The sequence below is a fragment of the Dermacentor silvarum genome, unplaced genomic scaffold (assembly GCF_013339745.2).
Source record: "Dermacentor silvarum isolate Dsil-2018 unplaced genomic scaffold, BIME_Dsil_1.4 Seq317, whole genome shotgun sequence".
Taxonomy (NCBI): domain Eukaryota; kingdom Metazoa; phylum Arthropoda; class Arachnida; order Ixodida; family Ixodidae; genus Dermacentor; species Dermacentor silvarum.
This window is the reverse complement of record NW_023606039.1, coordinates 44303-60609: the sequence shown is the minus strand read 5'-3', so window position 1 is coordinate 60609 and position 16307 is coordinate 44303. Positions and strand designations below refer to the sequence as shown.

The 16307-nt window shown below is 45.1% G+C and overlaps 1 protein-coding gene across 1 annotated transcript; it reads right to left on the bottom strand.

The window, feature by feature from the left end:
- Window positions 1–3478: 3478 nt before the first annotated feature.
- LOC119434906 (uncharacterized) lies at window positions 3479–5116 on the bottom strand. Its single transcript, XM_037701934.2, has one exon. It carries the CDS (start codon window positions 5098–5100, stop codon window positions 3580–3582), a length of 1521 nt encoding a protein of 506 aa, XP_037557862.2. The 5' UTR covers window positions 5101–5116; the 3' UTR covers window positions 3479–3579.
- Window positions 5117–16307: the final 11191 nt, after the last annotated feature.

Genomic DNA, 16307 nt, shown 5'->3' with positions numbered 1-16307 from the left:
GCCCATTCCGCGGGCGCGCATCACACCCTCCTGCCGACTGTCCGGCTCGCAGAGCACCCTGCAACTGCTCTTCAAGAGCAGCCATCCGGTGAGCGTCTCTGATTCCCTTCTTCGGTGAGAACCTCTCTGATTCCCTTCTTCTCGTTCAATCATTGATGTATGCCACTCGCAATTTGGAACTGTGAAATCAAAACGCTCTCGCACAGTCTATGGAAAGCAAGTATTTAGATATCGGCTAGTTTTGTTAAATGATTTGCATCAAAATAACTGTGTCGACGTGGTAATCATATCACTGCAATAACTGCGGTAGTTGTTATTTTGACAAATTTTTCTTCATTTTTCAGGCAGTTTGTGTTGAGCTATGAAAATATAGTAACTTCTTTTTCTTTAATTCTTAACTTTTTTTCACGTGTTAGCGTAAGGCATTGCCGCGCTATTGTCAATTTGTGTAGAACCTCTTATTGTTGGCTGAAACTGCTTGCAAGGCACAAAGGGGAAGTTTCCATTTCTCTGCTTTGCCAATTGCGATCTAAACAAAAGTAAAATGCAAAAACGCTCGTATACATTTAGGTGCACGTTGGAAAATCCGAGGGGGTAAAAATTTATCCTGAGTAGCGTGCCTCATATACACATTATGGTTTTGCTACATAAAGCCCGCGAATTGTATTTTATTTCTTTAGAAACTCAACGTGATCAATGTAATTTATTTATTTATTTATTTATTTTCGTACTCTCAATCGCCCGAAGGCTTTACAGAGAGGAGGGGCAAGAACAAATGTAAGTATTAATGGCGGTCTTGAAATTCTTGGAGTCAGAGATGGCGGTGATGGAGGCAGGGAGGTGGTTCCAGTCTTCCGAGGTTCTTGGTATAAGTGCGTCAGAGTACATTTTTGTGCGACAAAGGGGTATACCAACTTTCTGGGAATGATCAATGCGAGATGACACGTACGATGGCCGATGTAGTAATTCTTCCTTAAGTGTGAGATCGAAGTAAAATATTTTATGGAAGAGGCACAGTCGAGAACACTGTCGGCGCAGAGCGAGGTCTGGTAGGTCAAGAGTTAGTTTCATTGCGGAGACGCTAGAATAACGACTATAGTTAGAAATTATAAACCGGGCGCTGCGATTCTGGATAAGCTCTAAAGAGTTTGTTAGTGTTACCTGGCCAGGATCCCAAATTGAGCAGGCATACTCAAGTTTGGGTCTGACCAAGGTCTTGTAAAGTGTGAGTTTAACTGTAGTGTTGGCGCGTGAGAAGTTGCGACGCAAAAAACCTAGCATGCGGTTAGCGTTGTTGATAATATAGTTCACATGCAAAGTCCATGATAGATTCTGGGCTATAATGACGCCGAGATATTTGTAAGAAGTCACGGCGATTAGGGGTGTGTTATTAAGAGTGTAATCAGCGGGATTAGTTGAGTAAGGCACTCGAGACACGCGCATGCTTTTACACTTGTTAATATTAAGTTTCATTAGCCAATCAGAACACCAGCGGGAAATACTATCAAGGTCAGTCTGTAATGCAGCATGGTCGCAGGAGTTAGAAATTATGCGATATATTACACAATCATCAGCAAACAGTTTTATAGTAGAAGAAACTTGGGTAGGAAGATCATTGATGTATATGAGAAAGAGTAGTGGTCCTAGAACCGACCCCTGAGGTACCCCCGATGTTACTGAAGCGAAAGAAGAATCATGACCGTTAGCCGAAACATATTGAAAGCGGTTAGAAAGAAAACATTTAATCCAACTTAGGACATTGGCATCGAGGTTCAAACTGTCAAGTTTAAAAAAGAGTAGCTGATGTGAGACTGAATCAAATGCCTTAGCGAAATCTAGAAAAATACAGTCGACAACGAAACCATTATCAACAGCGCGAAATAAGTCGTTTGTAAATAACAGAAGTTGTGTTTCACACGAAAGATATTTTCTAAAACCATGTTGACAAGTAGAAAAAAATGAGTTAGATTCAAGAAAACATACCACATGTGAATAGATGACGTGTTCCATGAGCTTGCAAGGTATACTGGTCAATGATATCGGTCTGTAGTTCAGTGGAGAGTGAGAAACACCTGATTTGTGCAAAGGAACCACCCTCCCCACCTTCCAATCACTTGGTATGGTGCAACATTGCAATGACTGTGAGAAAATCTCGCAAAGAATCAATGATGAATACACTGATGTACTTTTCAAAAACTTCGAATTAATACCGTCAGGGCCAGCACTGCTAGAGACCTTTAGGGTTTCGATTAAACGAGAAATACCAATTGAATCAAACACAATAGGATACATGGGGGGAAAACCGGAGTCGGGATAATCAGGATATACAACAGGATTATTATGCGAAAAGAAGGAAATAAATGCATTATTTAATACATCACAACAGTCCTTGTTATCTACAGGAACGCCAGCAGTATCACAAAGCTCAATCAAGGTTTCATTTTTGTTATTGACTGCGCACCAAAATTTTCGAGGATTGTCACGTAGAAGTGTCGGCAGTGTGCTACAATAAAAGTCATCCTTGGCCCGTGCTATAGCCTGTTTGTATTCGTTATCTGCGTTAGTGTAAGCAAACCAGCTCGAGGCGTTTGTGGATCTTTTTGTGCGTCGAAATAACCTTTTCTTTTTATTTAGAAGCCGTTTAAGTTGTGCGTTAAACCAAGGTGCCCGAGATTTAGTCGTAATACGCTTCAGTGGGATATAACGGTCCATTAGGTATTTTATTTTATTTTTAAACAAAGCCCAGTTTGCTTCCACCGTGCGAGTGTACAAATTCGGCAAATATTCGCTAATGAAGGATGACAATTCAGAATTAATAGCGGTGACATCAGCATTCTTATAATCACGAATAACTTTGGATGATTTGACCGATGGGGTGCAAGCACGTAAGTCGAAAAGTAGAATGCAGTGATCACTAACGCCAGAAAAATGTTGAACACTTGGAACGAGGTTAGGGGTTGTGGTTAAAATGAGGTCCAAAACGGTAGCGGAATGACTGGAACTTCGTGTCGGATTAGTGACAAGTTGCGTGAGGTTAAAATCAAGACATAGGTTAAGGAACGCAAGGCACTCAGATCCACCCTTTATAACTGTAGGTTGGGTTTTCCAGTCAATCCCTGGAAAGTTAAAATCGCCCACTAAGAATAAAGGGCATGAAGAAAACTGTTGTGTCAAGTTGCTTAAAATGTCGGAAAGTTCATTGCAAAATGTGTTAGTTGAACTAGGTGACCGGTAGCAGGCACTAAAGATGAAGTCTTTGTGATCGATGGTTATTCGAGCGCATACAAATTCCAAATCAGTAGAGATAGTTATCTCGCGGCAAGATATGGTATCACGGACGGCTATAAGCACTCCGCCGCCTGTCCGCTGCTCGCGGTCTCGACGAAAGAACTTATAGTTGCTTTCACATTCAAAAATTTCGTGATTAGCTATCTGATTTGAGAGCCACGTTTCTGTAAGAATGACTATGTCGGCTGAACACGTGTCTATTAGAGAGGACAAAGATTCGCGTTTGTTACCTACGCTGCGCACGTTAGAATAGAAGACAGAGACCTGTTTACGATTCGGGTTAGTAATAAGCTATGACGTTGCTGCATGTGCACTGCTAGTACCTGTGGAAGAACGGTTGTTATTGTTAGTGACAGGAGCCACGCCTGAATGAAGTTCGCAAACCTGGTCAGTAGTGGGACAATACACGTAGGTTTTCCTATTTATATGCAGTTTGTTAAGACGAAGTGTGTACTGTTGGCCGCTATTCTTGCCGAATTCAATAAGTTTCTTTCGACATTGACGTGTAGCTCGGCAAAAGTCCTCAGCCACAGATATGCCTGTACCGCGAAATTTTGAACGCTGAGAAAGGATGTTGTCCTTCAGTTTTGAGGAACCAAATTTTACTATTATTGGCCGTGTTTTGCCCAAGACGTGCGTACCCAGACGGTGTGCGCGTGAAATGCTGTCATCAGGAAACGTAAGATTCAAAATACGGGTGAGCGACTCACGAACATGGCACTCGGACTGCGCCCAGGTTTCCGCAGGACTATCGACAAGCCCGTAAAAGATCAAATTGTCACGTCGCGATCTATCCTCAAGTTCATCGAGTCGTGAATTTAGTATTACAGTTTCATTCATAACACTGCTCACAATACCAGGTAGGTTCTCGTCATGCCGAGATGAATCAAACGATTCAACAACGGATTCGACCGCGGAAAGTCTGGTTGTTATGTCAGACACCTTTTGTTCCAGTTGTTCTTGATTCCGTCTTACTTCGGTTAGCATTTGCATCATCTCAGCATGACCTGCATCGACTTTTGCTGACAATGTGGCAATCGCAGCCAGAACGTCACTATCATTGGCAGGCCCTGGATTCGTTTCAACGTCGCCAGCCAACAACAACAACATGACAACATGCGCACATTCACTAACAATATCCAAAAGAACTATTGGGCTTGGGAGGAGCAGCAGGCAAACATCATGTGAGCGTTTAGCATGTAAAGAGGGATATTTACTGACCTGCACAACGAAGCAGAAAGGATTGAAAACCGGCTGCATAGCTGCTGCTCCTCCGTGCCCACTAAAGGGAAACGATGCCGGCGGTGCGTTTAAATCTGTGGTGGTGACTGATGCCGTTGCCGATGACACTGTCCTGGTGAAGCCCGTCAATGTTGCCGTGTGCTCCCTCAGTGGCAAAGAAACGTTTGGAAAAGGCAGCACCGGTATCCCGGAAGGTAATGGTACGACAGCGACTGATCCATCAGGCGGCAAGGGCGGCCATGCTGATAACAAGGCCTGCACAACGAAGCAGAAAGGATTGAAAACCGGCTGCATAGCTGCTGCTCCTCCGTGCCCACTAAAGGGAAACGATGCCGGCGGTGCGTTTAAATCTGTGGTGGTGACTGATGCCGTTGCCGATGACACTGTCCTGGTGAAGCCCGTCAATGTTGCCGTGTGCTCCCTCAGTGGCAAAGAAACGTTTGGAAAAGGCAGCACCGGTATCCCGGAAGGTAATGGTACGACAGCGACTGATCCATCAGGCGGCAAGGGCGGCCATGCTGATAACAAGGCCTGCACAACGAAGCAGAAAGGATTGAAAACCGGCTGCATAGCTGCTGCTCCTCCGTGCCCACTCATGTAATTGTTTACTCTGCTGTCATTTTGCGGGGTCAGTCACCTCGTCAAGCTTTTTTTCGTTGAATATTTCTTTCACGAGAAAGCAAGATGAAGAATTGAATTTTGTCAACGTTCTCTTTTTTTCTTTCTCGAGTACCAGCCTGCGTGGTGGGAGCAGGCATAGGGCTCCCACCGGAAGGCTGTAACTCTGGCTGAGGGTCACGGGAAGCATCCCGCTAAGACATTCGCATGAGATTAGTGTTAGTAACGTGTCTGAGAAAGAAGTTTTGAAGAGTGCATTGAATAGTGCATTCTCAGATGGAAATTTTCGCGATATGCAAGCATAATATACAAAGCGTAAATTGTGCTCCAAATGTTTAGATGTAAATGTTCACGTTAACGTCTATTTTGAGGAATCTATAGTTCAACATCTTAAAGAACACCGCCCAAGCACTCCATACAGATGTTTAACTAGCGAAGCTGAAACGTGCGGCCCCTGTGTTTAGCAGTGGGTTAATCCCGACGCCGTATTGAGGCGTTTCTCAATTATTGGTTACATGTTGGTGTTTCTAGTGGAACGCAAGCGCCGATGGCGGGCGAATCTTGGTAACCACGATGCCGAGCTAACTTGAGATATTGAACGCATGTGAAAACGGCGAGCCGAGGAGACGGCGTTGCAGGCAGAGCAGCGTCAACGCTGCAATGGCGGGAACGCGTTCGCCAACGACGTCACTAACGGCACTGTCAATGGCGCGCGCGCTTGGGTGCGACGTATAGAGAACGACGTAACTGACGGTGCAGCCAATGGAGACGTTTATCGAAACATGGGACGAACGGTTTTTCGTTTCGCCTAGCCATATACAGCTTTCGCTGTAAGAAGTGCAAGGCTCAACGGTAACCGGTCTGGTCGAGAATACACACTCGAAATTATAAAAAAGCACGCAACGCTCACCAAATCTTTCAGCGAGAAAACAACGTTTCGGCCTCCGCAGGGGCGCCTTGTTAACCTGAACAAGTTTGGCATGCGCGGGAACAAAAAAATTTCGTCGGCATAGCAGGGCTTTTGTGCCCTTAAATGCTAAAACAGCCCCCGCCGTAGTTGCTTAGTGGTTTTGGCGTCGCTTTGCTAAGCACGAGGTCGCGGGGTCAAATCCCTGCCGCGGCGGCTACATTTCGGTGGGGGCGAAATGCAAGAACGCCCGTGTACTATGCATTGGGTGCTCGTTAAAGGGCCCCCTAAACCACCTTCGATATGTCTCAAAAATTTCAAGTAAATACGCGCATCGAGTTCAGGGCCGGTATTTTGTAGCGATGACTTTAAAGTAATAATGCCTTTTCGCGCTTCTCGCGCTTTGTCAGTGGTCAGAGGGACGGTCCGCTCGCGTTATCAACGGGATCAGCCGGCCGTGAGCGGTGGATGATAAGACTATTCTAAAATAAGTCATAAGGCATCGCTACAAAATCGCGGCCCAGAATGCCGTCACGATCAACCATGTGAAACGCGGCAACGCTACAAAATAAAAAAATCCCGTTCTCCTCTCCGGGCCTTTCCGTTGTCCCCAATGCAACGGTCGTCGCGACGTCACCAGGGTGCAACTGGTGATGTCAACCGGGTCGACGATGTCGATTGGTCGAGCAAGAACCTACGACTTCCGGTTAGTCGGCTAGCAGGTACGCGCGCTCCCTGCTCTTCCTCGTCATGTTGTTCGCTTGTGCGCGCTTGCGAATCGGTAACTAGGGGCCGCAACGCAAGCGCCAAATCGCTCGCGTTCCAACACAGTCGTGCTTAGCCATAGCCTCCTCTATAGAGGAGGCTATGGCTTAGCGGTCTGATTAGCTGCGCGAACAGAGTGTGACAGTGTTGGCCTTTCTAGACGTGTGCGCAACACAGGGTCCATAGCGGGACGCTTCACAGGAGCACGCACTGGCACGACTGCAACAGCGGCTAGCCGAGAAGCGCGGAGTTGCGGTAATGGCCCGTCCACGTTACCGGCACGGCAACTCGCCGCACGACGTTTGCGGGCCGCCTTTCGATGGCGGTTTTGCCCGCGAACGGCAAGATTTTCTTGCCGTCCAGAGGATGGCGCCGGGACCCATTTATGCGTCAGCCGTACAGCGATGTGGCCAATCAGCGACTGAGGAGCGGGCACTCTGGCACCGCCGGTAGCCTCACCGCCGCTGATCACTCGACGGCGCCGATATCGTCGGTAGGCCTTCTCCTGTTCACTTCAAAGCTAAAGCTGACGGCGCTTCGGAATGAATCACCGACGCTCACAAGCCGCAATATTTTCTGATCGGCGTTGTCGCTCTTCGCAATAATTGTACACAAAGAAGAAAATACGATATTAGCGGCGCCGTCGGCTGCGATGCGAGCACAGATGAGCCGCTCGGTCGTCTGCCATCGGTAGCTGTGCACTGCTGCTGAGCACTCTTTCGTGTTTAACGTTTGGCAGTGGATATGTTTTTAAGCGAAGCTTTATAGGCTCACAAGTTTTGGCGTTTCGGCGGCGGTGGTGTCACGCTGAAAAGTGGGCCGATCCTTGCGATTGTGCAGAAAATGTCCAAGTTCAATGGCTCATACCAAGGACAAAAAAGAGAGAGAAAGAAAGAAAATCACTAGCGCTTCCCCTGTCGAGAAAATGGGGGTAATCAAAGATTGTCGTGTGTGTACTTGACCTACTACTTTCCCTTCTTTTTCTTACTATCTTTTGTTCCCTCTCGTGCTACTTTTCGTTCCCTTTCCTTCTACTTTTGTTTCTCTTTCGGACTTTTCCTTCCGTTACGTTGTACGTTTCATTCCCTCGATACATACATTTAGTAAGCGTTTATGTTTCATTACCGTGACACGTCGTGAACTTTGTTACCCTGACGTTCGAAGGTGAGATACACACTACAAGCATCGCTTATACCCCCATTTTCTCGACAGGGGAAGGGTTGGTGAATTTTTTCATAAAATGTACAATTTACGCATCTCTTTACCCAGCGGAAATTATTTTGCTCGGAACAGAAGCTGCAGCCGATGTTCGCGGGGCCGGTGGCGGAGTCGCGCAACTTCGCGCTCGTCGATTGGCTCGTCGGTCGTACGGTGGGCGGTGCCAGCCGAACTGCAGTCTAGTTTGGACACCTCTCGCACGGCAGACGTTCAACGGATTCTACGGCATTGGAGGCCGCTTCGCCGTTGGTGTGTTAGCCGCTAGGAAGTGGACAGTGTTTTGAAAAGCGCGTTGGCGATTCACCAAACGTGACATTTGGAGGAGCTCTCGGCAAGGAGATACCAGCCGACTAACGGAGCGTAGAGAAGGAAAGAGCGAAACGAGTGAGGGCCGTGTTTCAATCATCAAACGCGTGTAACTGCGCTTTTACAGCACAATTTCGAAAAATTCATGTGGCTACGTGTTCGTTGCAGACTCGTAAACAGCTGCAACCCCACAACTATATTTCGACCTCTGGGGGGTTTAGGGACTGTTTAAAGAACCGCAGGTGGTGAAAACTCATCCGGAGGCCCTCACTACGGCGTACCGCATAAGCAGATAGTGGTTTTGGCGCGTAAAACCGCAGAAATGAATTTAATGCCAAAACATCACAGCGGCCTTTAGAGATGCCGTAGCGAAAGCTACATCTTATTTTGGCCGCTTCAGTTGGTTTAGCGTCCTCATTTGCCTTGCTGTGAAATGGTATTATCATGCCGGCCCCATGAGCAAGCGATCGCTGGATGCGGGAATCGGGCCGGTGACAGTTTACTCCGAGGCCATATTAGTTGGGCACAATGATGGCCAAAATCTACATTGGTATTCAAAACTGCCACAGCTGTAGAATTCATTTCGAATAATTGGTAGTAGCGACAATTGCAATGTGTGGGCACGAAATGAGATGGTCGTAAAGATATATACCTCAATTTGGTGCGCATCTAGGTAGCAGCTCGCATTTCAATGTGAGCTTTGCACAAGGACACAGTCGCAAGAAAGTCAGGAAGGCAGCTGCCTGGCAACTCTCGCTTAGCCATCTTTGCTGTGGTAAAAGTTGCGTAGCAAACAAATGTGCACAGAAGTGTCAGCCAAAAGTGTGCATCTGTTCAGAAACACACACACACAAAAACTAAAGTACACTACCACGTACTGCACCTATTATCTACGGACGGAAATCAGGGAATGACAACTGCGGTTCTGAAAAGTAACAGCAGCTATAAATTATATGCTCGACTGTGAGAAGTTCTGCGGTAAGGAAAGCTAAGTGTTACGTTCGCACAACTACAGAAAAGGAGCGAATGAACTCACGTTTGTAATGCAGCCACCTTGAAATGAATGCCTCCCTTTTATAGTGTGTCTTCTTCTTCCTCCTCTTTACTTTTTTTTACCCTCATGTTTGGTTAAATAAGAGCTGTCTGTGGGCTTCATTTCCAGACGTTGCGGCTGTCGCAATAAATAGGGTGCGTCAAAAAATGCTTTCGAGGTTCTTTAAAAATACTAAATATGGGATCGTTAAGTTATTTTCTCTAAATTAGTTTTAGCACAGATGAATACATTATAACATGAGGGTTGTTACCCATTATAGTCCGAAACAAGTCTAGAGAAATGCGGCTTTTTCTCGTCAAAGGACCCCCCTCCAGCCAATGGTGTTGCTTTGTCAACGGGACGTCGCGGCCGACGTCACGTTTCTATCGCGCCGCGGCCGCGAAAAAAAAAAGAAAAAGGCGTGTTCTTCCGCGCTTAAGGACGTTTATCAAAATGGCCACCTCCGCTGTTCGCGTCTACCCACCGCCGTCGTCAGTGAGATCGTGCTCTCTCAAGCTGACTTTAGTACCGTCCAGTCATATCCCAAGGTGAATTCCGTGAAAAGCCTTATTTGTGTGTTGCATGCAGTGAACACACGCTCGGTAACGGCGATCGCTCTGCGTTTCGTCTACTGCGTCACCTCTTGGCGCCGCCGCGAAAACACCTCTTGGCGCCGCCGATGAAGTTTACTGGAATTCAACTCACTTCTCCAATTGAGAAATGAGCCCTTTCACCTCTTGTATTGTAACGGGCTGATAAAGAATTTGAGCTAAGATTTTATTTTCGCTCAAAATGAAGGCATGCTTCGGAACTGCTTAGGTTTACGGATGCACTCGGAGAAACCGGGCTCCAATGGCACTACTCGTAGGAGTAAGGCCGTGGGCCGCGACGTCACGTTGACGCAGCGACACCATTGGCTGGAAGGAGGTCTTTGACGGGGAAAAGCGGCATTTCTCTTGACTTGTATGAGACTATAGACAAGCAATTAAAAGAATCACACCAGCGAACTTTGTAACCAAATGTGTCCGACGATAGCCCTGAACGCCAGACGAACAGACACAAAAACGTCATAGGGCTCTCCGGGCCTATGCTGCTCATTCGTGCGGAATATTAATGTCCCGTTGTCTTAACCAAGAAAACAGACACTTAAATGCCGAACTTTCTCACCTATACCAGACGTCCATGACTGGAGTCGTACTCTCCGCCTCGCCATTGGTCCAGCTTGAAGGAGCGCCACTCCCAAGACGTTCTCTGCTTATTTTCATTTGTTTGCCCCCATGGTGAGCTGGGAATACTGACGTCACTGATGGACGCCCCACGTTGGTTCCCATACCTCCGCGTTGCTCTGACTCCTAGGTGGTCTCACGCACCCAGAGGTGGTGTCACATGGAAGAGTTCGTGTGAGTGCGCCTCTCACATCCTCCATACGCGCACAGTCAAGACAGATCGACAGCTGCTCGTTCTCTCGTACAGCAGTGTTCGCGGCCCACCACAGCTTCTACGGACCTAGCTAGCCCTGTAAATGGGCCGTCGATGTCTTATCGGCAGTATGCATCTTTACTTTAGCAAACTGAAAGGATTATACGGCCGTATGCGTGGAACACATCACCATTCTTTTTAAACAACGTGAGGCTTGAGTTATTGATGTTATTTTTATCATGAAAGAATCGTCCATATTTTTTAATGCTTCAGTTGAAACTTGTGTCAAAGCCTCACTAAAGGCACCATGTAAGAGTATTACAGTGGCGATAAACAGGGTACACTTATAGCTATATTTAAGCAAAACAACAACGATAGTGCATGGACAATTAGATTAATGAGTGCAAACGAAAATGCGCGGTGGCAAGATACATGGTAAGACTATCACACACGGGCCGTAGCTACTTATAATGAATAAGGACAACAGACAGCCAAAATAATCTAACATCACTTCCGCATGGAGTAGGCACCGGGTCATTGAAAAGGAATTTGATTCTCTTACCGCCGAAACTAAACGCACCTTCCGTTCATCCACATTACCATGCAAGAAAACAATTCTGACAAGTTATCAACCCTGAACCTTCTCCACCTATGTCACTCTCTGATGACCTCAACCTTCCCTTCCGAAACGAGGACGTCGCTGAAGTATTAAACTCTACCTTCTCTTCAACATTTACTGAGGAGTCCGTAGACGATCTCCCAGATTATCTTCATACTGACCACAATAAGGTGATTGGTATAACATTTGAAGCTAACGGCATAATCAATGGAATCGATTGCATCAATGCAAAGATTTAAAATATTGCAAAATACATTTCCGGTGCTCTTTTATCACGCGTTTTCCAACAATCCCTCGCGACCGGAATTGTAGCTCATGACTGGATGCTTACCAAAATAATTCCGATGCACAAAAACGGTTCCAAATCATGGCGAATAAACGAATGCTCTATAATCATTACAATGCCCCTTCAAAAGTAGTAGAACGCATAATTTATTCATACATCATGAAATTTCTATTATGTGTAAATATATATCATCCCTGCCAGAATTGCTTCTTAAAAGATCCCTCATGTTCTACCCTACTAGTCCTATTTCAACGTTTTTTTACTGGCTTTACTCAACAAGTTGAGTAAAGTGAAAAAAAAGTTGAAGTATATGAGTTCCCCTGGCTTTTGGAACATTTTTTCACCTACTAGTCCTGTTCATTAACGATGTCAGCTCCAGCCTCGACATTATTGTACACGTCGACGCAGTGTCTTTAGATTTTGAGAGAGATTTTGACAAATTTGCTCACCAACATCTTTGACTGAAACTCTCGCATTTAAGGTGGCGGTCCCACTCTGGCGGCACGAACCCCCCGTTTTCAGTACTTTGGAGCAACCGTGGCGGCTCTTCTACTTAAGATATAAAGTTGTCGTATAAACCATAAAAAGCCTCATTCTTGTAGATTCCAACTATATATAATATAAAGAAATTGATTGGTGTGATTTAGAAATAAAAGTTCAAGAACAAGCATGAGATACATGGTATTTGCGAACTGTGTCTCAGTTGTGACCATATTTAGACGAAACTACCGCACTTACTGCATTGAGGGTTGCTCTGTAGCTTTAGGACATATTTATCTAGTTCCTAGACGTAGAAAATTAATTTTGAATTTTTACTTTTTGGATAATTTGCTTTGAAAATTGCCAAATATTGCACTCTTCTGTTGTAAACATCCCGGCGACTACATGCTCAAAGAAGCTACATTTTGGAGAAAGTAGAGTTCAAAGAATGTACATTTAAGACGCAAAATTTCATTCATGCAACTTTATTAGTTTTCTGATAATGCAGCCGAAAATAAGCAATATTTAGAATTCTGGTTTTATTTTTGCCCATTTTTGCGGGAAGGTAATAAAGCTATGAAGCTGCGCCTTAAAACTAATAAAGTTACATGAATGAAATTTTGTGTCCTAAATGGAAACTCCTGGAACTCCACTATATCTAAAATTTAGCTTCCTTGAGCATGTAGTTGCCGGGCTGTTTACAACAGAAATTGCGACATTTGGCAATTTTCAAAAGCAAATTATCCAAAAAGTAAAAATTCAAAATTAAGTTGCTACGTCTAGGAACTAGATAAATATGTCCTAGAGCTACAGAGCAAGCCGCAATGCAGTAAGTATGGTAGTTGCTTCTAAATATGGTCACAACTGAGACACAGTTCGCAAAAACCATGTATCTCATGCTTGTTCTTGAACATTTATTTCTAAATCACATTAATCAATTTCCTTATATTATATATAGTTAGGATCTACAAGAATTAAGCTTTTATGGTGTATACCACAACTTTATATCCTAAGTAAAAGAGCCGCCACGGTTACTCCAAAGTACTGAAAACGGGGGGCTCGTGCCGCCGGAGTGGGACCACCACCTTAAACATCAACCCCTATGTTCTAAATTGGGCGATCGACTTCCTCGCTAATCGTCAACAGTTTGTCTGGCCTAACAACCGTGCATCTCGTAACACACCGGTTGCGACAGGTGTGCCCCAGATCACTGTTCTGGGTCCCTCACTTTCCTTAATTTATAGAAATGGCCTCCCCTATAATATATCCTCTAACATTCGTATATTCGTTGAACGACTGTGCTATTAATTTACCGCAGCATGAATAACAACCTTGACTCCACGACACTCCAAAATTATCGGCATCACTTCGAAAAATGGTGCGACATAGGGTTCATATCCCTCAACACGAAGAAACTACGTTAATTTCGCTCCACGGTCGGTCCTCGTATTCCCCAACATGTTACACAATTTACGGTTGCGATATAACGTCCTTACGCTTATATAACAATCTTGGCCTCTGCCTGCTTCGTGGCCTTACATGGTCGGCTCATTAATTAACATCACATATGATGCTAACCGCATCCTCGCACATTTACGTCGCACATTGCTGCCGTTTACAGCATCTAAAGGTAACTTGTTCCGTTCCAGTCTTTTGCTGTTTGGACTAAAAATGAATTCATATGAGCAGATGTGTGGGCATGAGAAGGATGAACGCCTTTTTGGTGACTGATGCGAAGCGATGATTGGTGAGCGGGAATGATGACGTTGTGGTTAATCAACGAGTAATAAAATTTATGAAAAGTGTAAACCGTCGAAAGTTTTCGGCGGCATTCAAGACTGGCCAGGTTGGCACGAGATTTTAGTGCTGTGACGCAAGTTACATAAGACTATTCTGAATAAAGGAACCTTGCAGCAAGAGTTTGAACAGATTCCAGCATGTTTGAAAGGTTATTCTGATCGAGGTCCCAAATCGCGCTTGCATACTGGGCTGCTGAGCACGAGGTTGCGGGATCGAATCAAGGCCACGGCGGCCACGGTGGCCGCACCTAAATCTAAGCACCGTGTGCTTAGATTTAGGTGCACGTTAAACAACCTCAGGCGGTCCAAATTTCCGGAGTCCCCCACTACGGCGTGCCTCATAATCAGATCGTGGTTTTGGCACGTAAAACCACTTAATTTAATTTTTTTCTAGTTTCGGTCGTATCAGTGTTTAGTAAGCAAGTATTTTTACAGAGGACGGGATGTGGTGCAAGTGATGACGTGAATGTGCGAGGATGCGGTTAGTATCATATGTGATGGTAATTAAATTAGCCGACCAATTACAAACTAGACGACACCATTCTAAGTAAGGCTAATGGAGTTAAATATTTGGGTGTCCTACTAACTGCTGATCTGTCCTTTTCAAGCCATATCGATATGACTGTAAGAAGAGCTGGGAAAATGCTAACCTACTTATACGCACCCTTGGGACTGCCTGTGGCGACAGAGATTGACGTCCGTCGGATGCGGTTTATTGAACCAACTGGTACGATGGCGCTAGCGCGAGCCCTCCCTCTTGCATTGTAAACCTCTTCTTCTATAGTTTTCAATGCACTCCCGCGACCGCGTTGAACGTGTGCGCTTTCATACGGTAGATGATATATTATACTTATATTATGAATATTATACCACATCTTTCGACAGTCACTATCATCTGGACAACTACCAGACGACTGGAAAATTGCTAAAATAATACCAATTTTTAAATCCGGAAATAATAATTTACCTGAAAACTACCGTTCGATATCACTCACATGCATCTGCTGCAAACTTCTTGAGCATATAATCGCCTCCCACATCTACAATCACCTGTAGACTAACAAATTCTTCTTTTCAAACCAGCATGGATTCAGGAAGGGCATGTCATGCGAAACGCAGCTACTGGAATTGACCACTGACCTTCATTCCAACATGAACAATGGCCTACAGACCGATTCCATATTTCTTGATTTTGCCAAAGCTTTCGATCGCGTCGCCCATTGCCGCCTTATTTCTAAATTATCTGCCCTTCGATTAGATTCTCTCACTTTATCATGGCTTCGGAATTTCCTTTCACTTCGCAAGCAGTTCACGATTGTTAATAATACTTCCTCTCACTCTTTCTACGTCTTTTCTGGCGTTCCACAGGGCAGCGTTCTAGGCCCGCTTCTTTTCCTGATCTATATAAATGACCTGCCAAATAACATATCATCAAGTATTAGAATCTTTGCTGATGACCGCATGTTATACAGATCAATAAAGAGTCCCGACGACCACCTGATCCTTCAAGACGATCTCAACATTACCTCTATCTGGTGTAAGCACCTGGCTCATGACCCTAAATACTAACAAGTGTAACATTATTTCTTTCGGGCGTAAGCGAGACGTTTCCATTTTTTCCTACCACATACAGGGAGACAAGCTTTCGCGGGCATCATGTTATAAATATCTTGGCGTTTACTTACACCAGGCCTCTCCTGGTTTGAACACATCACTGCTACGTGCGCGAAAGCCTCAAAATCTTTAGGGTATCTACGACGAAACCTCCGTCATTGCCCCTCAAACGTTCGCAAATTATCCTATTTAACTTTCGTCCGCCCACAACTTGAATATGCCTCATCTGTTTGGTCCCCTTCCGCTCATTATCAAATTAACGTGCTTGAAGCAGTTCAGAACAGAGCCGCCCGTTACATTTCAAGGAACTATGACAATCATTCAAGTGTGACTCAACTTAAACTTGATCATTCCCTTCAACCATTGGCCATCCGCCGTCAAATATCTCTCCTATGCCTGTTCACAAGTACGTCTACAGCAATAAAATAGCCTCGTTACACCTTGAACGCCCCCTTTTCACGTCACGCAGGCTACATAATCACCTCAGCTTCACGAGCATCTTTGGCAATACGAACGCTTTTAACACATCCGCACTTCCACAAGCTATCTGCATGTGGAATGATCTTCCCGATCATATCGCCTCTGATAATAAACCTTAACACATTTCGCCAGAAGCTTGAGGTACGTATTTTCTGTTAAATAGTGCTGTAACACGGTCTCGTCGTTTAAGTTCTTTTGTTTATTTTGCGATGTGTTGCGTTTTTGTTAGTTTT

Bases quoted from the DNA above. Each gene is read 5' to 3' on its own strand.
- LOC119434906 (XM_037701934.2), bottom strand. From the start codon at position 5,100: ATGCAGCCGGTTTTCAATCCTTTCTGCTTCGTTGTGCAGGCCTTGTTA.